At 41.5% G+C, this 22,535-nt stretch overlaps 1 protein-coding gene across 4 annotated transcripts in view; it reads right to left on the bottom strand.

Moving 5' to 3' along the window:
* Positions 1-2: 2 nt before the first annotated feature.
* Positions 3-22,535, bottom strand: part of LOC309617281 (uncharacterized protein) — a 34,702-nt gene continuing 12,169 nt past the window's right edge. Inside the window, exons 4-5 of one of the 4 annotated variants that reach the window (XR_014237878.1) lie at positions 16,277-17,968; positions 3-105 (exon numbers count right to left, since the gene is read on the bottom strand). Coding sequence is in view for 1 of the 4 variants with exons in the window: in XM_082369370.1 (XP_082225496.1) it covers positions 16,653-17,968 (1,316 nt within the window). In the remaining 3 variants the exon portion in view is untranslated. Of the gene's footprint in view, positions 106-3,722; positions 3,792-3,854; positions 3,928-9,364; positions 17,969-22,535 lie in introns of those variants that run through there. The other 3 variants (XR_014237879.1, XR_014237880.1, XM_082369370.1) reach the window with 3 other exon arrangements.

Genomic DNA, 22,535 nt, shown 5'->3' with positions numbered 1-22,535 from the left:
TTAACAAGAATTCTCAGAGAGCCGCAACTTCAGGGATTCAATCTCTGCTGACTTGTTTCTTGGGGGATCTCTTTCAACAACTGGTGGATGTTTAAGAACTGCAAACTAGAAGAGATATGTAATAAATTACAACACTGGTATGATTGAAAAGAAACAAACAAAATTCAGGTTCAGTTGAGTTCATGAATGAATTCTACTAGACATCTGGTGAATAAACAAATGGAGAAAAGCGCAACCTCATCAGTCATCCCAGAAATGCAAAATAAAACTACAACAACGTGCTACAATATACCTACCAGAATCACTAAAATAAAATAGAGTCAGCATTGACATGGGTTGGAGCACCTGGCACTCTCAGTCACTGCTGGTGAGTACTCACGTTGGAAATGCTTTGACTAATATGTGCTAAATCTGTATTTATGCATTCCCTGTGACTCATCAATTTTACTCCTCGGCATGTACTCAACGGAAGAATATACTCATGTGCAACAAAGGCATATACAATAATGTTTCTATCGACATAATTCATAATATTCCTATGCTGTAAATAATCTAAATGTCCAACATTCAATGGGACAGATTACAATTAATTGATGTAGAGGCATTTTTGATAGCAATGAGAAGAAATTCTTCATGCAACAACATGGAAATAATCCAGGCACCAAACAATACATTTTGTTTCTTCTCGTTTATGTTCATTGAAAACCATATAAATACTATCAATATTATTTAGGATGTTGGTTAAAATTTTGGAAACAATAGTAGATCCTGGGATAGGTACATATGGAGGGCTCCATAGGACGACCCCATCCCAGTTTGCCTGGGACTAAAGAGAGAGTTCCTGTGATGCTGTACTTCCAATTTTAGCTGGCGATAGTCTACCTCTTGATCTTGGAGGCAGTTACACACGAGTGTTTCTCTGTAAAAATCCACCAATCTATATACTTTCACTTTTCCTTTTTTCTGTATGTGCGTTACATTTCAATTTAAATAGTTCAATTTTAAACAGTAAATAGCGTCTTAAGTTGTAATTGGACATGATTTAACTGAAAGAAGGCGATCTAGTACAAAGATGTTCTTTCAGTCATTATAAGAAAACAAAATATTACAAACAATTGACAAGAAAGTGAATGAAATAGGACAGGCTGGAATCCATATACATGATTTCATCTTGTGCTAGAAACTCCTACATCAGACACAAACACCTGCAAAACCACCTCAGCTACACCCCGTGTCAGCCCAATGATACATTCCTCAGGAAATTTTCATTTTACTTTCACCTCTTTCTTTTTTCCAATTACCCTTCCTTATGAAAAACATTTGTCTTTGCTTCACTGATCTTATCAAAGTTATAATTTTATATTGATCTGTTTCTTTCTTTTTAAAAATAAATTTATTTATTTATTTTTGGCTGCGTTGTGTCTTTGTTGCTGCGCATGGGCTTTCTCTACTTGCGGTGAGCGGGGGCTACTCTTCGTTGCGGTGCGCAGGTTTCTCATTGCGGTGTCTTCTCTTGTTGCGGAGCACGGGCTCTGGGCACGCGGGCTTCAGTAGTTGTGGCTCGTGGGCTCTAGAGCACAGGCTCAGTAGTTGTGGTGCACGGGTTTAGTCGCTCCACGGCATGTGGAATCTTCCCGGACCAGGGCTCTAACCCATGTTCCCTGCAGTGGCAGGAGGATTGTTAACCACTGCACCACCAGGGAAGTTCGTATTGAGCTGTTTGTATTGCCTATCCTTTTCTACTGGGGTGTAGGATTCAGAGGAGAAACTGAGTTTGTATTATTCAATATTGATTTGTGACTGCAAATCAATGATCTTGGCAACCACAGGCATACCCCTTGGGATGTCAAACAGATAAAAGATTTAATCCTCTTTCTACATCATTGCTCTATTTTTTTGTGTGTGTGTTTTTTTTATATATAGTCAACATTTCAAAGACTTGTATTATTATTATTATTATTATTTTTGTCCGCACCACGCAGCTTGCAGGATCCTAGTTCCTCCAACCAGGGATCGAACCCGCAGCCTTGGAAGTGAAAGCACGGAGTCTGGACCACCAGGGAATTCCCAGATTTTTTTTCTTTTTTCTTTTGGCTGCGCCACGCAGCATGTGGGATCTTAGTTCCCCGACCAGGGATGGAACCCGCGCCCCCTGCATTGGAAGCTGGAGTCTTAACCACTGGACTGCCAGGAAAGTCCCTGTATTTGTTGTTGTTTTCTTTTAAAGCAAACGTCGTGCCACAAAATCTGAAAATGTGGGTGTTTGTTGGGATATGTGGGCTCCCAAATACCTAATTAATTTCTGTTAACTGATGTCATGTTTTGTGTCAACCTCACCTGCTGATCTGATAAAACTAGCCACCCTGATCTCATCAATGAATGAGGCAAAGATGATTCTAGGCAAAACCCTATAGGAGAAAGTTGAACACATCCTTGCCTTCCCCTATTCCACTTATCACACCTATTTAGTCAACCTTTTTAAAATGCTAATCTGCTCAGGTCATGCTCCACTGCTCCACTTAATTCCCTCCATGGCTCCCTCTTGCTCTCAGGGAAAAGCACTAAGTCCTTCGTGGTTCCACCAGGCTTTGCCTGGGCCTGTCCTCACCCTTCCCACCCCACCTTAGGTGCTGTGGCTGGTTATCTACACCCGGGTATACTGGTCTCTATTGTTTTTCTTTTTTCTGTATAATCCATACCTCCTCCTTCATCTGGGACTCCCCAGGAGTTCTCTCTCTCTCTCTTTTTTTTTTTTGGCCACACCACATGACATGTGGGAGTTTAGCTCCCCAACAAGGGACCCAATCTGCGCCCCCTGCATTGGAAGTGTGGAGTCTTAACCACTGGACAGCCAGGGAAGTCCCATGGGTTCTCTTTCTGGACTACCCCAGGCACACACAGACCACTTGGTCACATTTGCAGACATGCACTCAATTTCACACAAACAAGGCCTCGGAGCACTATTATGGCTAGGACCTTGGAATTCGAAATTGCCATATTTAGAATTTTCATCACAAGAAAAAGGGATGTAATGATGCATGCTGACGGATGTTAACTAGACTTACTGTGATCATTTCTCAATACATGCAAATATTGTATCATATGCAGTACATCTGAAATTAATACAATGTTATATGTCAATTATATCTCAATAAAAAACAAAACACAACAAAACCCCCCCAGACTGCCAATGTTCTCAACCTGGAGCCTGGCATTTACAAGCTGTGTGACCCCAGACACGTTACCCATCAGGCCTCCATCCTTGTCATGGGGGCTCTGATCTCTAATGACACCCAGCTCAGAATTGCCATGAGAGCTAAAAGAATTGATACATATGAAGCATGTGGAGCATTCACTGGTAACTGACACACACTCTTTCATTTTCAGCCCCACCATCATCTCAATCGGCCATGGACCTCCACTGCCACAAGATGCAATAAAAATGAATTACTAGAACATAAAATTAACAAAAAGCAATGCCAAACTAACAGACTTTCCTAGGAGAAGTCTACTTCAGTCAGGCCAGATTTTGCACAGCCAGAGCAGCTGTCATAATCGACCACCCCCCATGCCTGAGAGACTTCCATATCTTTGTACCTAGGAATTTTCTCCCCACAGCTATGCATAAATATACACGCATGCACACTCACACACACACACGAAATGGGAAACTCACCTCCTCCAGAAGACTGAACTTCAGACTGGGTAATCTTGAGCTGAAGGCTGAGGACTCGCTGTGTGACTCACTTTCTGAACTGGGTTCATCTGATGTGCCTTCCCAAGGCTCCTCCCTTTTATAGGATCAGGGACAATAATGCATTTAAAGACGTGATTGGATAAAGTGTGACTGTTGATGGAATCTCTGTTGGAATCCTCATCAGCTGCAGCTCCAGCTTTCCAGTATGGTGTTATATAACAGCCCTGGGCCTGGGGCAATAGGCCACAATCAAACACACATATTTCTGCAGTGAAATATAACAACATTCGCACTTAAGTGGGGATATAATGTTTAATCTCACATCAGGTTTTGTCCTATGTGAGTCTTATACAAAGTTAACACTTTCCAATTTTCCAAGACCTGTGGATTGCAAGTGAAGCAGAAAACAAGGCTAAGATTCTCTCCTTCTGGGAATTTCCTGGCGGTCCAGTGGTTAGGACTCTGCACTTTCACTGCTGAGGACCCAGGGAACTAAGATCCCTCAAGCCATGTGGCACAATGCGGGGGTGGGGGTGGGGGGGATTCTCTCCTCCTGTGCATCGGGGCTGATGAGTCAGAGGGTGCCCCAGGACCCCAAAGGAGAGGTTTCTAATCCAACAAATAAATCGTAGGGGCTGAAACCAAGATCATTTAGTGGGAAGGGAAATAGCAGTGCTTATTTTATATAAAGAAAGCACATGATGTTTGATGGACTTGTGGGGACTGAGGAAGAGGAAGGGGTTAAAATGGGGAGAGGCTCCTGGTTTGAAAATGTGGTGGGAGGGGTGGGGTCTTACACTCACTAGGGGGAAAGCAGGAGGAAGAGATTTTAGGAAAACTCAACACTTCTGTTTCCTGACTTCTTGTGGAGTGAGTAACCACCTGGAAGATAAGAGAAGAGATAGGGAAGCAGATGGAATGTTTTTTGGAGAGAAGGGACTTTTGCAGCAGTCCTAACATTATCTGCTTTCAAGTTATATCCAGAATCAAACCACGTTTTAACCTGCACTGCCCAGGCCCCATCATCCTTCCCTTGGATTAATGAGGTCAGCTCCTAACTGGCTTCCCCTCCTCCCAGTAGTCTTCTTTCCTTTCTTTTCTTTTTTTCTGGCTGAGCCACAAAGCTTGCAGGATCTTAGTTCCTGACCAGGGATTGAAGCCAGAGCCACGGCAGTGAAAGCACGGAGTCCTAACCACTGGACTGCCAGGGAATTCCCACACAAGTCTTTCTATTCCCAAAGCAGCCATCATAGGGACCCTGTTATAACCGAGTCTGGACACGTGCCTCCTCTGCAGAAGCTCCCCAGTGGCTTCGAGTTACTCAGAGCAGGGCTCAGACTGCCTCTGGTAAAAAAAAAACTTCGCCGCTCCCCGTGGCTTCACAGTTTCACAAAATTCAGTAAAACCAAATTATCAGGGACTTCCTTAGTGGTGCAGTGGTTAAGAATTCGCCTGCCAATGCAGGCGACACAGGTTCGAGGCCTGGTCCAGGAAGATCCCACATGCCGTGCAGCAACTAAGCCTGTGTGCCACAACTACCGAGCTTGCACTCTAGAGCCCATGAGCCACAACTACAGAGCTCACGCACCACAACTACTGAAGCCCGCATGCCTAGAGTCCATGCTTTGCAACAAGAGAAGCCACTGCCATGAGAAGACTGCACACTGCAACGAAGAGCAGCCCCCGATCAATGCAACTAAAGAAAGCCCGCGTGCAGTAACGAAGACCCAACGCAGCCAAATATATATATATATATATATATATATATATATATATATATATATATATATATATATATATATATATATATATATATATATAAAGAAAAGCGGTTTCATACTCGCTTTGGCAGCACATGTAATAAAATCGGAACGATACAGAGAAGATTAGCATGGCCCCTGCACAAGGATGACACACAAATTAGGGAAGTGTTCCATATTTTGTGCCCTTCCCCACCGTCCTAAAACCCTTTGCCAATTCACAAACACACACACACACACAGAAAAGCGGTTTCAGTTACCACCTACATGGCCTCAGTTCAGTAATTACCAGCTGTACCAGCTTCAGACTGTGGTGCTGGAACAGACGGTAATATCTGGCAAGAGGGTCTGAGGAGAGGTCAGGCAGATCAGCTGCCCCTGGGCTGTCAGGCCATCCCCTCTCATCCCGCAGACTTTTGGGATGACAGCTCAGGAGACGCCTCCATCCTGGCTAAGTTAAGATGAAAATAGATGAGCCTGGTCGCCTAGTGTGGTGAAAACTGGGCTCCCTTCCCTGGCCCATCTCCTCATTTCATACTCTTGCATCTGCCAGGGCATCTGGCCTGACCTTGGCCATTCCTCCATACACACAGAGAGCAACTCATACATCCAGGGAAAAGTAACTAGATACAGAAGAAGAATCGCAACCTCACAGAAATCATAGTAAGCAACATATGTTATATAGTTTAAAGAATTGGAAGTACAAAGAAATTAAAATAAGAGGATAAAATAATCCAGGACATGAGGAAAGAAAAAAGCCACAGGAGCAAGAAGATATGCTTCAAAAAAATTGGGAAAATGTTGGTTATGGAAAACATTGATAAAGAAAGGACTGAGTAGAATACATAGGAGGATGGGGATATTTAAAGAATGAATCAGTGTGTCCGATGATCAGATTGAAGATGACATCTAAATGGCCAAGGGTAGGAGAATGAAACAGAAAGCATAAAAGAACAAAAGTTGTGATCCACCTGTGGGAAGGGATTTTCTCTGCTTTATGCCTCTGAAACAGTGGCTGACACCTATTGCTACTAAATACTAGTTGTGGGATACATAAAGAAAATGGAACTAGAAACACCAAGATCTGGATCCAAGTAGTCTCCAAAAGAGGGGGAAAATATGTGATGCCCGGGCAGGAGACATGGGGCGGTGGGGGGGAGGGTGGGGTTCAGCAGTCTAAGTCAGGTGCAGACATGAGATCCCTTTTTTTTCCCCTAAATTATCCTTTTTTACTTTTTTAAAAACATCTTTATTGGAGTATAATTGCTTTACAATGTTGTGTTAGTTTCTGCTATATAACAAAGTGAATCAGCTATATGTATACAAATATCCCCATATCCCCTCCCTCTTGCGTCTCCCTCCCACCCTTCCTATCCCACCCCTCTAGGTCGTCACAAAGCACCGAGCTGATCTCCCTGTGCTATGCAGCTGCTTCCCACTAGCTGTCTATTTTACATTTGGTAGTGTATATATGTCAGTACTACTCTCTCACTTCGTCCCAGCTTACCCTTCCCCCTCCCCGTGTCCTCAAGTCCATTCTCTACGTCTGCGTCTTTATTCCCAGACACGAGATCCTTGAGTTGCTGGACTCTGAAGGGCATGGCTGGAAGTGGCCAAAGTTTAGGGATGAGGCAGGACAACCCATGTGGGTGAGTCAGGGGACGAGAAGACAGAGGCACAGGTGACCGCTGTCGGGGGCACCATGAGGATGTTACCTGAGGGCATATGTATAGAGGCTGGCAAGAGTGGTAAAGAGGCCAGAATGCAAGAAGGCAAGGGTCCTGGGAATTCCCTGGAGGTCCAGTGGTTAGGACTCCGCGCTCACTGCTGAGGGCGTGGGTTCGATCCCTGGTCGGGGAACTAAAATCACACACACACACACACACACGCACACAAAAATCCAAAAAAAATGGCAAGATTCCTAATCAGGAAATGACACAGCTCATTTAACTTGAGGGGGTGCGGCAGGGTCTCTCCCATCTCTCAGTGGCCCTTAATCTTGAGCCATTTAGTATAGCTCAGAGACGGTTACCGACTTGGGTTCTTGGATTTTTGCCTTTTTTTTTTTTTTGGCTGCATTGGGTATTCATTGCTGCGTGTGGACTTTCTCTAGTTGCGGTGCGCAGGCTTATTGTGGTGGCTTCTCTTGCTGTGGAGCATGGGCTTTAGGCGCGTAGGCTTCAGTAGTTATGGCACGTGGGCTCAGTAGTTGTGGCTCGCGGGCTCTAGAGCACAGGCTCAGTAGTTGTGACGGGCTTAGTTGCTCCACCGCATGTGGGATCTTCCCGGACCAGGGTTGGAACCAATGTCCCCTGCATCGGCAGGCGGATTCTTAGCCACTGCGCCATCAGGGAAATCCCTCTTGGATTTCTTTAATCAATAGAAATTGGTTAAGAGGCCAGGGACTTCCCTGATGGTCCAGTGGTTAAGACTCTGAGCTCCCAATGCAGGGGGCCCGGGTTCGATCCCTTGTCGGGGAACTAGATCCCACATGCATGCTGCAACTAAGAGTTCACATGCTGCCATAAGACCCGGGGCAACCAAATAAATAAATAAATATTTTTAAAAATAATTTAAAAAATAAAAAGAAATTGATAAGAGGACAGATGAGAAATTTAGGCAAGGCTTAATTGGGACTTGTGCTGCAGCAGGAGGGATCAAAAACAAGTAATAGATGCACTTGCTCTCTCCTCACGAAGAGGCGAGCTGGTCTCTTAAATGGGGGGAGAGCAGGAGCGGATTAGTGGGTCTGCCTGCCCCCTTGGTGGTGTTCTGTGCAGGCATCATGCGTAGTACACTGCTTTTGCCCCTGGCAGGCAGTCACCTCAAAGGTGGCAGTTGGGTTTTGGCCTTTTCATATCTTATTGTTTATAATTTGCCCCAACTTCTCATGCATATATTTATTTTTAGTCCCTTAGAGTTTCTTTGTATTCTGTTGTTCAAGAAGACGTTTGTCCAGGTGCAAGCACTGCAGTGAAGGGTCTCAGGTCCCAGGTCCCAGCCTGTCTCAAGGTGAGGAGCCAATCTTTCATTATGTCACCTGGGGTGGCCTATCAGAACTGAGCAGCTGAGGGCCAGATCCCAGGCTTTCTTTTGTTTTCCTGTTGGATGTTAACGTCCAATCTCAGTAGAAAGGCTTTTGGTCTCTCTAAGGCTGTTGTTGATATAGATGATGCACACATCCATACTTACTATAACGCTTTGAAATTGATGGGGTTTTTTCCCCCTGTATCAGTAGTTTATTCCTTAATATTGATGGGGAGTATTCTATTTATAAATATAACAATTTCTTAACCATTCATCTGTGGATGGATGTTTGTTTTTGTTATCTAGTTGTTGGCTTTGAAGAATAAAGTTCCTGGAAACGTGCCAATACGTACAAGTATTCCTGTGGACACAGGTTTCCATTTCTCTTATAGTTATACTTAGGAATAAGTGGATGATTAACTTCATTAACTGCCAGTGTTTCCAAATTTATTTGTACTATTTTGCATTCCTACCAGCAATGTATGAGAGTTCCACTTTTCTTCACATCTTCAACACCTAGATATTGTCAGTCTTTTAATGTTACCATTAAAATGAGTGTGCAGTGGGACCTCACTGTGGTTTTCATTCATATTTCTTTAAATAATAATACTGAATATTTTCATGTGCTTACTTATGATTCATATATCATATTTAGTGAAATATGTGTTCAGATGTTTTGCCTAGTTTTTTAGTAGTGTTTACCTTATTACATGTTCTGTATACCTGCCTTTTGTCAGATATAGGTTTTGTAAATATTTTTTCTTAGGCCGTAGATCGATTTTTTTTCTCATTTCCTTATCAGTACCTTTTGAACTGCAAGAAATTTTAATTTTTTTTTAAAGAATATGCATTTAAAAAATTTTTTATTTGAAAAAATTTATTATTTATTTATTTATTTATTTATTTTTGGCAGTGTTGGGTCTTCGTTTCTGTGCGAGGGCTTTCTCTAGTTGTGGCAAGCAGGGGCCACTCTTCATCTCGGTGCATGGGCCTCTCACTATCGAGGCCTCTCTTGTTGCGGAGCACAAGCTCCAGAGGCGCAGGCTCAGTAGTTGTGGCTCACGGGCCTAGTTGCTCCGCGGCATGTGGGATCTTCCCAGACCAGGGCTCGAACCCGTGTCCCCTGCATCAGCAGGCAGATTCTCAACCACTGCGCCACCAGGGAAGTCCCCAGAAATTTTAATTTTATTAAAGTCTAGTTTATCATATTTTTCTTTTGTTTTTTTTTTCCTATGTAAGAAATCTTGGCCTAAAGCAAGAACAAAGAGCATTCTTCCTGTTATATTTAAGATGGTATATATTTCTATCTCTTATATTAAGGTTTGTGGTCCATTTTGAGTTCAATTGTGAATATTTTGAGGGAAGGGTTGAGGTTCTTTACTTTTATGCATGAGGATATCACAGTTTTTCAGAATAATTTGTTGAAAATATTATCATTTTAAAATTAAGTTGGCAATTTTGTTGAAAATAAATTAATGATATGCATGTGGCTCTATTTCTGGACTCTTCCATTGCTCCATTGTCTATCCTTTCACCAATACCACACAGTCTCATTACTATAGCTTCATAGTAAGTTTTGAAATCAGGTCTTTAAAGTCCAAATTTGTTCTCTTTTAGAAAATAGAAAATGCTTGGACTATTATAGGCCTTTTGCATTTCCATATATATTTTGTTTTTTTTTTTAAAGAGAACATATATTGTCTTCATAATAAAACAAAAGGTGAAGCTTGGAACTGGACTGCTTGGCCTTGTATCTTCTTTTCTCAATTCACATGTGAAGCAAGGCAGTGTGGGCTAGTAGCTAAGTGCTTGGACTCTAGAGACAGACTGTTTTTCTAATTCGCCTGAGCTGTGCCATTTACCAACTGGCTGACCTTGGTCATGTCCATTCTCCTCAGTACTCAGCATTCACATCTGTAAATGTGGGAAAATGGGACATTGAACTGTACAGCTACGCATTGCAATGAAGACTCCATCCAGGTGCGAAAGTGAAGAAAAATTCCCTGCAAACTGGCTTCCCTGGTGGCGCAGTGGTTGAGAATCTGCCTGGCAATGCAGGGGACATGGGTTCGAGCCCTGGTCTGGGAAGATCCCACATGCCGCAGAGCAACTGGGCCCGTGAGCCACAATTACTGAGCCTGCGCGTCTGGAGCCTGTGCTCTGCAACGAGAGGCCGCGATAGTGAGAGGCCCGCGCACCGCGATGAAGAGTGGCCCCCGCTTGCCGCAACTAGAGAAAGTCCTCACACAGAAACGAAGACCCAACACAGCCATAAATAAATAAATTAATTTAAAAAAAATTCCCTGCAAAGAGAAAAGCATGTATCAACACCCCAAGGTTAGTGAGAGCTTGGCTTGTTGGTATAGAGTGAAAGACTGCAGGGCTGGAGCGGGAGACTGGTAGGTAGTGAGATGAGCGGGGCAGGGGCTGCTGCATGTATTTTGGAGTCTATGATGAGAAATTTGGATTGTATTCTTACTGCTCTGGGAAGTTGTGGGGATTTAGCAAGACAAGACACATGATCTGTTGTTTTGTTTTTTCCAATGTCTTATTCCGAAATAACTGTATAGTCACAGGAAGTTGCAGATATAGTACAGAGTATCTTTCACTTAGTTTCCTCTGTGGTAGCAACTTATGTAACCTTAATATCAAAACAAGGAATTTGACATTGGTTAAATCCTCCTATCTTTTTCACAGTTCACCGTTTTTACATGTGTGCATGTGTGTAGTTCTATGCAGTTTTATCACGTGTAGAATCATGTAGGCACAACCACAATCAAGATACAGAATTTTTTTGGCAGGAGGCCAAAAGGTTATATGTGGTCCCCAAATGCAGATACTACAAGTCATATAAAGAGAGGGAAGTCTGATATGGAGGAGGATATGCCTGCAGAAGTGAGAAATATTTAGGGAAATAAAACCAATAGACCTTGGGGGCTAAAATCTTGAAAACAGCATTTGACATGAGCAACCAAGAATTAATATATTGCCAACAGGAATTTTGGTCAGGACCTTATAGTGACCATCCTGAATGGCTGGAGTTAGTATTTATTATTTTTTTAATTAAAAAACCACTGGACCGCCAGGGAAGTCTCTAGAGTTGGTATTTTAAAGGGAAGGCCAGGGAAAGTTGCCCTTTAACTACATAAGCAATAGAGTAGCCCTTAGGCACACTGGATGAAGCTAAGAAATCCACTGGGGTGGCATGAAGCTGAAACATGTGGGGCAGTAGCCCATCTGCTCTCTGTAAGCACAACGATGAATGTATGCCTTGCACAAGTGTCTAGCAAATCCCCTCATGAGGGGATGTCATCAACGTAGCGCCATACTTGGGTGCGTGGGGACAGCTGGATCCAATTAAGTTCTTGTCAGTTGAGGTTGTATGTGATGGCTGAACCGTTGCGGTATCCCATGGACAACTAAGTAAAGGTGTATAGTACTGAGTTCCTATGTAGGTGAAGGAGAGGCTGTTAAAATAGGCACTGGCTAGAATACATGTAAGAGCAAAGTATTGGCCTGTGAAGATTGAATGGCACATTCACTTGAATTATGTGAGGTATAGGGGCCTCAATGGTTGGGATCAATGTAGCCGTAATCCACCATGAGATGCCATTCCTCCTAGGACACTTAACTTCTATGGTGGTGTCTCAGATCTAAACAAAATTGGTTACTTCTCACTTTAAGTTAATGAACCTGATCTGTATGTCAAAGATATTTTTTTGATATGTCTTCAACATGATTTCTGGTCATTTTATTTTCTCATTTAATGTGTTATTTTTGTCTACCAATTCCTTTTTTTATTTCGTGTTTAAATTTACCTGGAAAAGTTCGTGTAAATACACATGAGGATAAATTTAACACACACACTTTCCTCCCCACCTGTATATGTATGAAACGAATCAATTATGGTTGAGGATCCTTTCAGTAACATTTGGATTTGCTTACATACAGTAGCATCTGTTCTCACTCTCTCGATATGACCTCCTGGCTGTTTGATTCATTCCCATAGTGCTCTTTTAGCCCCTGCCAGATGCCTGTATACAGCTGTACGTTTGTAGCTCGTGAGATATGCCCTTCAAGATCCTGCCCCATACCTGTGGACAATAGGCAACTATTTTCTTCCCAAAACATTAGTGCTAATTATATTTGTTATTACAGTATGCACCAAATATGGACAATTGATATGTGACAAACACAAAAAGATAGAGAGAAAGAGTCTTCAATAAATCCTAGTTTATATGCACTGGATAACTTTAGAAATTAGGGCCTAAAATCTGCTCCCCTGTTAAATATGGGTGATAATATTGAGAATGTCTAGAGCTAATAACACTTTAAATTATAACTGTGCTCCCTCTGATTGTTCTAAAATGTACTGAAATTCCCCAATCACTTTACAGAATCCCAATTATTATGAATTATGTTGGATTACTTATGGCTTTTCTGTCAACAAGAACAAAGACACAAAATACTAGAGGATTCATACTGAAAACAGTATGGTTTTGACTCCAAAATAAAATGCTGGAAAACTGCATCTCAACTTTTAATTTAATACGCTTTTTTTTTTGGCCATACTGAGTAGCATGTGGGATCTTAGTTCCCAGACCACCATCAGGGATCGAACCCAGACCCCCTGAAGCGGAAGTGCAGAGCCCTAACCACTGGACCGCCAGGGAATTCCCTAATATGCATTCCTTCTGATCCTTTGTGAGAAAAACATTTTCAAAGTTTGGGGTTTTTTTTCCTCAAGACCTGCCTGTACTTGAAATATCTTGCCTGCTCTACTTTTGTTTCTTGCATAATTGAAGTAGTGAACTCAATAATTTAACTGAATAAGTGCCATTATTATATCAATAGATTGTCTTTTGTTTCCAATGAAAATTTTGGTTTCAGGGTGTAAGCATGTATCAAAACATCAAAATGTACACCTTAAATACATGCAGTTTATACGTTCAGTCAATTATACCTTCATGAAACAAATATTCAAAACCTGTCACTTCCAAATAATTTTATTATGTTTTATTATCATCTGTGTCCTACAGGTTATTGTAGCTACTGGAACAGTATGGCGGAGTTAGAATGATGGACCTCTGGCAACTTTTCCCAACTCCATGTTCGGTGACATCATGTTGGCAGTTTGAAATTGGCCATGGTGGGAGTATTTATATCAGGGAAATTGGAAAACACTACAAACCAGGACTTAACTGTATTATTGAAAGCCTAGACTTAAGAATATAGGAACAATGCAGATTAAAATTGTAAGTATATGGTGTATGCGGTAATTACATTGTACAGAATGCACAAAAATTGAGGAACAAAAATGAGCTGATTACTTGTTAATGAAAAGGGAAATAGTCACAACATAAAAAAGTAAAATAAGAATAAGATATAAACAGATATTTCACCAAGAAGATAAACAGATGGCAAATAAACACATGAAAAAAATGCTCAACACCATGAATCCTTAGGGAGATGTAACTAAAACTACTGCTTCCTTACTAAAAGTGTAAATTCAAAAGACTGACAATACCAAGTATTGGCAAGAATGTGGAAGCATTTTACATAAACCTGGTGGGTATACAAAAGCAAACCATAATTTTAGGTCATCATTTGGCAGTTTTGTAAGTTAAACATTCACCTATTCTATGACTCAGGAATTATACTTTGAGTTACTAACACAAGACAAGTGAAAATATATACATACACATAGAATTACACACAAATGTTCTAGCACCTTTTCTCACAATAGCCAAAACTGGAAGTAACCCAAATTCTCTTAACCAGACAAATGAATAAACAAATGGTATAAGTATAGAAAAGATACTACTCAGCAATAAAAGGAATGAACTACTATGGATCATTGAAGAATCTGAAAATAATTATGAACCATGAACGAAACCAGAAAAAAAAAAGTAAACATTTTATGAATAAAATCATATAAAATTCTAGAAAATACAAAATAATCTATTATAAATAAAGGTAAATCAATGATGGCCTGGAGGCCTGGGGAGGATAAGGGCCTGAGGTAAACTGAGGGTGAGAGACATGTTCATTATTGTGATTATGATGAGGTTTCATGGGTTTATATGTAAAATTTAAATTGTATACTTCAAATAGATACAGTATACTGCATGTTGACTATACCTGAATAAAAATTTACAAAATGGTTCAAAAGAAAAATATAGATATCCCACTCTTTTCAGAAAATCAGGCCTGGCAATCCTATATTGCCTCTCTTTTCTGATGACCTTGGAGGAGCAGCCTTGCCTTAGTGGTAGCAAATACTGATGAGTAATAGATTCCTTCCCACCTGAGTTAACAGGAATGCTGGCTGGTCACAATGCCACACTGTGGACTAAGGCAGCGGTCCCCAACCTTTTTGGCACCAGGGACTGGTTTTGTGGAAGACAATTTTTCCACGGACAGGGGAAGGGGGTTGGGGGGTGGGGTGGTGTGTGTGATGGTTCAGGCAGTAACGTGAGCAATGGGGAGTGGCAGATGAAGCTTCACTCTCTCGCCCGCTGCTCAGCTCCTGCTGTGCAGCCCGCTTCCTAACAGGCCTAGGAGCGGGCCGGTCCGAGGCCAGTGGGTTGGGGACCCTGGACTAAGGGATCTCCTTTCTCTCTATGCTTGTTTCTCTGTGTAGCAATGGCCTTTAGGTGAACATCCCAGAGAGGCTATAGGAATCCAGAAAACCAATAGCTTATTTTCTTTCACAATGACCTCAGCTCCAAAAGATACACTTGCCTGGAGGTTCTGAGAATTTCTGGGCATCTGTGCCCACTGATACTGCACAGTCACAGTCAATGGAGCATTTGTTGATGCAATTTTAGAAGGGGCATACTCCATCTACTTCACTGCATTCTCCTCTGCTCCAGGGTTCCTTTACCAAGATGGTTCCCTCTGGCCCTAGTCTTACAGTGGCATTATCTAGTGAACTCTGGGGATCAGGGCATGTGGTTTTTTGCAGGATAACTGCTGAGCATTATGTGATATTTACTGTGAATAAGAAAAACAATTTGTGTTGTTATCAGAAGCACTGGAGGCTGTCATAACTTCCTGGCTCCTCAGGGTGTTTTCTGAGCCCACAAAAAACACTGATACCCAGTCCACAAATTAGGACCCTGAAACCCTGCAGTCTCCTGCAGTCTTTCCTAGGAGATCCTGGGCAACAATGTACATTAGGCCAAAACCAGAAAGACAGCTATATTCTTAATCATAGTGACATGTGAGGCACACAAAGCATGGGACCTCCATGAGAGCTGTGCAGTCCTTAATGCTGGTAGAGCCCAGTTGTTTTCAGATCACCTCACACAGTGAATAGAACCCCAAGACCAAAGGTGGCTTAAACACTAATATCTTTATTATTACAAAATGCAGAGCAATAGGAGACATGCAGTTCCCAGCTTGGTAACTCAGAGGCTGGGAAAATCCAAGAGAAGTGTCACCAGAAACTAACGTGTCCCTGAAAATGCAGTGCTTCCCGACAAGTCACCAATGGAACTCAGAGAGGGTCCACTGGGCCCAGACTAGGTCGGGTCCACGCCCTACTTTGGAAATGAGAAGGGAATGAGGACCCCATAAGAGCTAAGACTACTCATCACTTCCCCCGCAAATGGGGATGGGACAGAGGTCAGCTTCCCTGAGTATGTTGGGAGGTAACTTTTGCACACTGTGGACTTCCCAGGTGATAGAGGTGAAATGAATTCTGCCATAGATGGCACTAACATAAAGCTGGCAAGGGTCCTGGGCAGGTAAGAAATTATAACACAGTTCCTTAAAGATTCTCACATACCTGGAACTTTAGGGAAATCTCCCCACTGCAGACTTTCGGATATATGGGCTTTAATTCAGGCAGATGGCTCCCTCACAACTTCTCTCCTCCAGCGTAATTATACTAGAAGTAAACTGTACATCCCAGCATATCTATGGCACTTCACTAGTCTGAAGGCTCTGGTATTGAATGAGATCAGATTAGCAGCTAACAGATTACCTGCATTAACTGCACTTGTAAGACATCTTCCACTGTGAACTCTCTAATGTTTAATGAGGCTGGAACTTTGGCTAAAGGATTTTCCACAGTCCCCACACTCACAAGGCCTTTCTCCAGTGTGAATTCTCAGGTGTTCAACGAGGTTAGATTTGCAGCTAAAACATTTCCTACATTCTCTTCACTTATGAGGTCGTTCTCCAGTGTGAACTCTCTGGTGGTAAACGAGACTAAACTTTCGGCTAAAAGATTTCCCACATTCATGGCATTCATAAGGCCTTTCTCCAGTATGAATTCTCTGATGTTGAATGAGGATGGATCTTTGACTAAAGGATTTTCCACACTCTCCACAATCATAAGGCCTTTCTCCAGTGTGAACTCTCAGGTGGTTAATGAGGTTAGATTTGCAGCTAAAGGATTTTCCACATTCCTGACACTCATAAGGCTTTTCTCCAGTGTGAACTCTCAGGTGGATAATGAGGTTAGATTTGCAGCTAAATGATTTTCCACACTCCTGACACTCATAAGGCCTTTCTCCTGTGTGGACTTTCCGATGTGAACTGAGGCTGGAGCTTTGCTTAAAGGATTTCCCACATTTACTGCACTCATAAGGTCTTTCTCCAGTATGAAGTCTCCTGTGGTGAATGAGAGTGGAGCTTCGGCTAAAGGATTTTCCACATTCATCACACTGATGAAGCCGTTCTCCAGGGTGACCTCTCTGATGCTGAATGAGTTTGGATCTTTGACTAAAAGATTTTCCACATTCCCTGTATTCATAAAGTTTTTCTCCAGTGTGAGCTTTCCTATGGCTATTGAGGCTGTAGCTTTGGGTAAAGGATTTCCCACATTCATGACATTTATAAGGCCTTTCTCCAGTGTGGACTTTCTGGTGCTGAATGAGGTTCCATCTTCGGGTACAGGCTTTTCCACATTTGCTGCAATTATAAAGCCCTTCTCTAGTGTGGACTCCTTGGTCCTCAACAAGTGTGTCTGTGCAGCTAAAGGCTTTCCTGCCTTCTCCCCAGTTGTGGTGCATTTTTCCACTGTGAAAGACAGCCTCACACTCATTATTGTTGTTTGGGTTCTCTTCAGTGTGAGTGACTGGTTGATGGAAAAATCTCGTGCTGGCTAAGAAGTCTTTCCCTATCTCCCTACAGGAAAAGGATTTCCCTGACACATGGGTTGTGTGGCTCTTTATAAACAAGGCTCTGTCCACAGAACTTCTGATGGGTATCTCTCCAATGTGCTGCCCCTGATACTGTTGAAGGTTGGCAGAGAAATAGAATCGATTCCCACACGTGTATGGTTTCTGCCCAAGATGTGTTCCCTGGTGCTCAGGCAAGTGCAAAGTATCTCCCAAGATTGGGCCACACATCTCAAAGGGCTGGGCCTTCTGGGGAGATGAACCTGCCTTGAGAATCCAGATCTGTGACACTCCATCTACAGAAATGCTCTGTTGAGAAGGTGCTTCCTTATCTTCTACTCCATGCCAACAGCCTGAAAGTAAAGAAGTGATGATGAAGTACATGTTAACCTTATTGAGAGGGAGCAAAATCATCACAAATGTCACTCGACACATCAAAGAATCAGTCCATGAAACTGTTTTCAGGAAAAGCAAGTTGGGGTCAGCTTGAGGAAGCAACTGCTGTGCAATACTGGGTCCCTAAGGTCACAGGATGGTGCAGGCCTCACTAGGCACAGGACATGAGGAAAGGGTGTGGCCCAGGGGAAAGGCATGTTCTACAGCTTATTCTTCTGTCAACAGCTTTTCTTTTTTTGGCCGTGCCATGCGGCATGCAGGATGTTAGTTCCCCAAGCAGGGATCGAACCCGTGACCACTGCAGTGGAAGTGTGGAGTCTTAGCCACTGCACTGCCAGGGAAGTCCTCTCAATGGTTTTTAGCAGAATTATATCTGCTGATGACGTGATGCTGTGCAGAAGTCTTGTTCAGGCCCAGAAAAATCTGACTGAAAAAAAGGTAACAGGTGTTTAAGGATTATTAGACATGTGCACTCTTTAGGACACTACAAAGTGGGAAAGCACTGAGGAGGGAACAGTGTGAGGAATCAGTGAGGTAAACAGTCCAGAGAGGTGGGGAATAGTCTCAGCTGGAGTCAGAATAAAAATGACTAGTATTAAACATGACAAGTCAGCAAAGTGTTAAGAATGGAGAAGGAAAGATGGAGATGAGGTGTGGCCACTGGTGATGGCATCACCAAAACACAATTAAAACAGGACAGGTTCTTGATATGATTGATATGAACCAAGCCCTGAAGTCATGTCCTCCCCCAACAGCCATTTATCTGGGTCAGGCCCTATCTGGGCTCATCTTGTGGAAAATGGGATCATATCCATCCTGGGAAGCACAGAGGACTCTTCCTCAAGCCCCAACTGAGCTACTGCATGAGAGGTGGATGATACAAATCCTAAGGGAAGGACAGGAGAAGTCAGTAGCCAATACTGTCCCAGACAACTCAGACACAACAGATCACAGGAAAGATATTTCAAATATTACAAAAAGTACCCATGGGCACAGCTAAAGGGAAGGTGGCAGAGTAGTAAAACCAGGTATTTTTCCCACCTGGAAAACAACTACAATGGTAGAATCAATCTGATGTAACTACTTTGCAATGCAAAATTGCTTTAATTTAGGTCACCTGCAGCTGTTACTATTACCCTGATATAAAAAAACAGGCAAAGACACTACAAGAAACCTACGGGGCAATACATTTGATGATTATCGGCGCAAAATTAATCAACAAAATACTAGCAAACTGTATTCAGCAGCATAGTAAAAAGATTATACACCATAAACACCTGGGATTTATTTCTAGAATGCCAGGATGGTTCAACATACAAAATTGATCAGTGTAATATGTCACTTTAACAGTAAGAAAAAAAATTATATCACCTCAATCAATGTACAAAAACCATCTGACAAAATTTATCACCCTTTTATGATGAAAATACTCAACAAACTATGAATAGAAGGAAATTAGCTTAACATAATGGAAGCAAAAAATCTAAAACCCACAGCAAATATTAAACTCAATGGTAAAAGACTGAAAACTATTCCTCCAATATAACTACCAAGAAAAGAATGCCAGCTTTCACCACTACTATTCAACACAGTATTAGAAATTCTAGACAGAGCAATTAGGCAAGAAAGACAAATAGGCATCCAAAAGAGAAAGGAAGAAGTAAAACTCACCACAGCTCATGAAATCTTAAAGATTCCACCATAAAACTCTCAGAATAATTGAAGTTTGCAAAGGAAGAAAATATAAATAGAAAATGAAAAAAATCAGTTATATTTCAACACACTAACAATGAACAATCTGAACAGGGAACTAAGAAAACAATTTCACATATAAAAGTACCTGTCGTTCCCATCAAGCCTCTTAGATAGCCTCAACCACCAGAGGACAGACAACAGAAGCAAGAAAAACTACAATCCTGCAGCCTGTGGACCAAAAACCACAGTTACAGAAAGATAGAGAAGATGAAAAGGCAGAGGGCTATGTACCAGATGAAGGAACAAGAAAAAACCCCAGAAAAACAACTAAACAAAGTGGAGATAGGCAGCCTTCCAGAAAAAGAATTCAGAATAATGATAGTGAAGATGATCCAGGACCTCGGAATAAGAATGGAGGCAAAGATTGAGAAGATGCAAGAAATGATTAACAAAGACCTAGAAGAATTAAAGAACAAACAAACAGAGATGACCAATACAATAACTGAAATGAAAACTACACTAGAAGGAATCAATAGCAGAATAACTGAGGCAGAAGAACGGATAAGTGACCTGGAAGACAGAATGGTGGAATTCACTGCTGCGGAACAGACTAAAGAAAAAAGAATGAAAAGAAATGAAGACAGCCTAAGAGACCTCTGGGACAACATTAAACGCAACAACATTCGCATTATAGGGGTCCCAGAAGGAGAAGAGAGAGAGAAGGGATCAGAGAAAATATTTGAAGAGATTATAGTCGAAAACTTCCCTAACATGGGAAAGGAAATAGCCACCCAAGTCCAGGAAGCGCAGAGAGTCCCATACAGGATAAACCCAAGGAGAAACACGCCGAGACACATAGTAATCAAAGTGGCAAAAATTAAAGACAAAGAAAAATTATTGAAAGCAGCAAGGGAAAAACGACAAATAACATACAAGGGAACTCCCATAAGGTTAACAGCTGATTTCTCAGCAGAAACTCTACAAGCCAGAAGGGAGTGGCATGATATACTTAAAGTGATGAAAGGGAAGAACCTACAACCAAGATTACTCTACCCGGCAAGGATCTCATTTAGATTTGATGGAGAAATCAAAAGCTTTACAGACAAGCAAAAGCTAAGAGAATTCAGCACCACCAAACCAGCTCTACAACAAATGCTAAAGGAACTTCTCTAAGTGGGAAACACAAGAGGAGAAAAGGACCTACAAAAACAAACCCAAAACAATTAAGAAAATGGTCATAGGAACATACATATCGATAATTACCTTAAACGTGAATGGATTAAATGCCCCAACCAAAAGACATAGACTGGCTGAATGGATACAAAAACAAGACCCATATATAGGCTGTCTACAAGAGACCCACTTTAGACCTAGGGACACACACAGACTGAAAGTGAGGGGATGGAAAAACATATTCCATGCAAAGGGAAATCAAAAGAAAGCTGGAGTAGCTATACTCATATCAGATAAAATAGACTTTAAAATAAAGAATGTTACAAGAGACAAGGAAGGACACCACATAATGATCCAGGGATCAATCCAAGAAGAAGATACAACAATTATAAATATATATGCACGAAACATAGGAGCACCTCAATACATAAGGCAACTGCTAACAGCTATAAAAGAGGAAATCGACAGTAACACAATCATAGTGGGGGACTTTAACACCTCACTTACACCAATGGACAGATCATCCAAAATGAAAATAAATAAGGAAACAGAAGCTTTAAGTGACACAATAGACCAGATAGATTTAATTGTTATATATAGGACATTCCATCCAAAAACAGCAGATTACACGTTCTTCTCAAGTGCGCACGGAACATTCTCCAGGATAGATCACATCTTGGGTCACAAATCAAGCCTCAGTAAATTTAAGAAAATTGAAATCATATCAAGAATCTTTTCTGACCACAACGCTATGAGATTAGAAATGAATTACAGGGGAAAAAACGTAAAAAACACAAACACATGGAGGCTAAACAATACGTTACTAAATAACCAAGAGATCACTGAAGAAATCAAAGAGGAAATAAAAAAATACCTAGAGACAAATGACAATGAAAACATGACGACCCAAAACCTATGGGATGCAGCAAAAGCGGTTCTAAGAGGGAAGTTTATAGCTATACAAGCCTACCTAAAGAAACAAGAAAAATCTCAAGTAAACAATCTAAACTTACACATAAAGAAACTAGAGAAAGAAGAACAAACAAAACCCAAAGTTAGCAGAAGGAAAGAAATCATAAAGATCAGAGCAGAAATAAATGAAATAGAAACAAAGAAAACAATAGCAAAGATCAATAAAACTAAAAGTTGGTTCTTTGAGAAGATAAACAAAATTGATAAGCCGTTAGCCAGACTCATCAAGAAAAAGAGGGAGAGGACTCAAATCAATAAAATCAGAAATGAAAAAGGAGAAGTTACAACAGACACCGCAGAAATACAAAGCATCCTAAGAGACTACTACAAGCAACTTTATGCCAATAAAATGGACAACCTGGAAGAAATGGACAAATTCTTAGAAAGGTATAACCTTCCAAGACTGAACCAGGAGGAAACAGAAAATATGAACAGACCAATCACAAGTAATGAAATTGAAACTGTGATTAAAAATCTTCCAACAAACAAAAGTCCAGGACCAGATGGCTTCACAGGTGAATTCTATCAAACATTTAGAGAAGAGCTAACACCCATCCTTCTCAAACTCTTCCAAAAAATTGCAGAGGAAGGAACACTCCCAAACTCATTCTATGAGGCCACCATCACCCTGATACCAAAACCAGACAAAGACACTACAAAAAAAGAAAATTACAGACCAATATC

Source organism: Balaenoptera borealis (genome assembly GCF_965194805.1).
Source record: "Balaenoptera borealis genome assembly, chromosome: 19".
Taxonomy (NCBI): Eukaryota; Metazoa; Chordata; class Mammalia; order Artiodactyla; family Balaenopteridae; genus Balaenoptera; species Balaenoptera borealis.
This window is presented reverse-complemented; position numbering and strand designations above follow the sequence as displayed.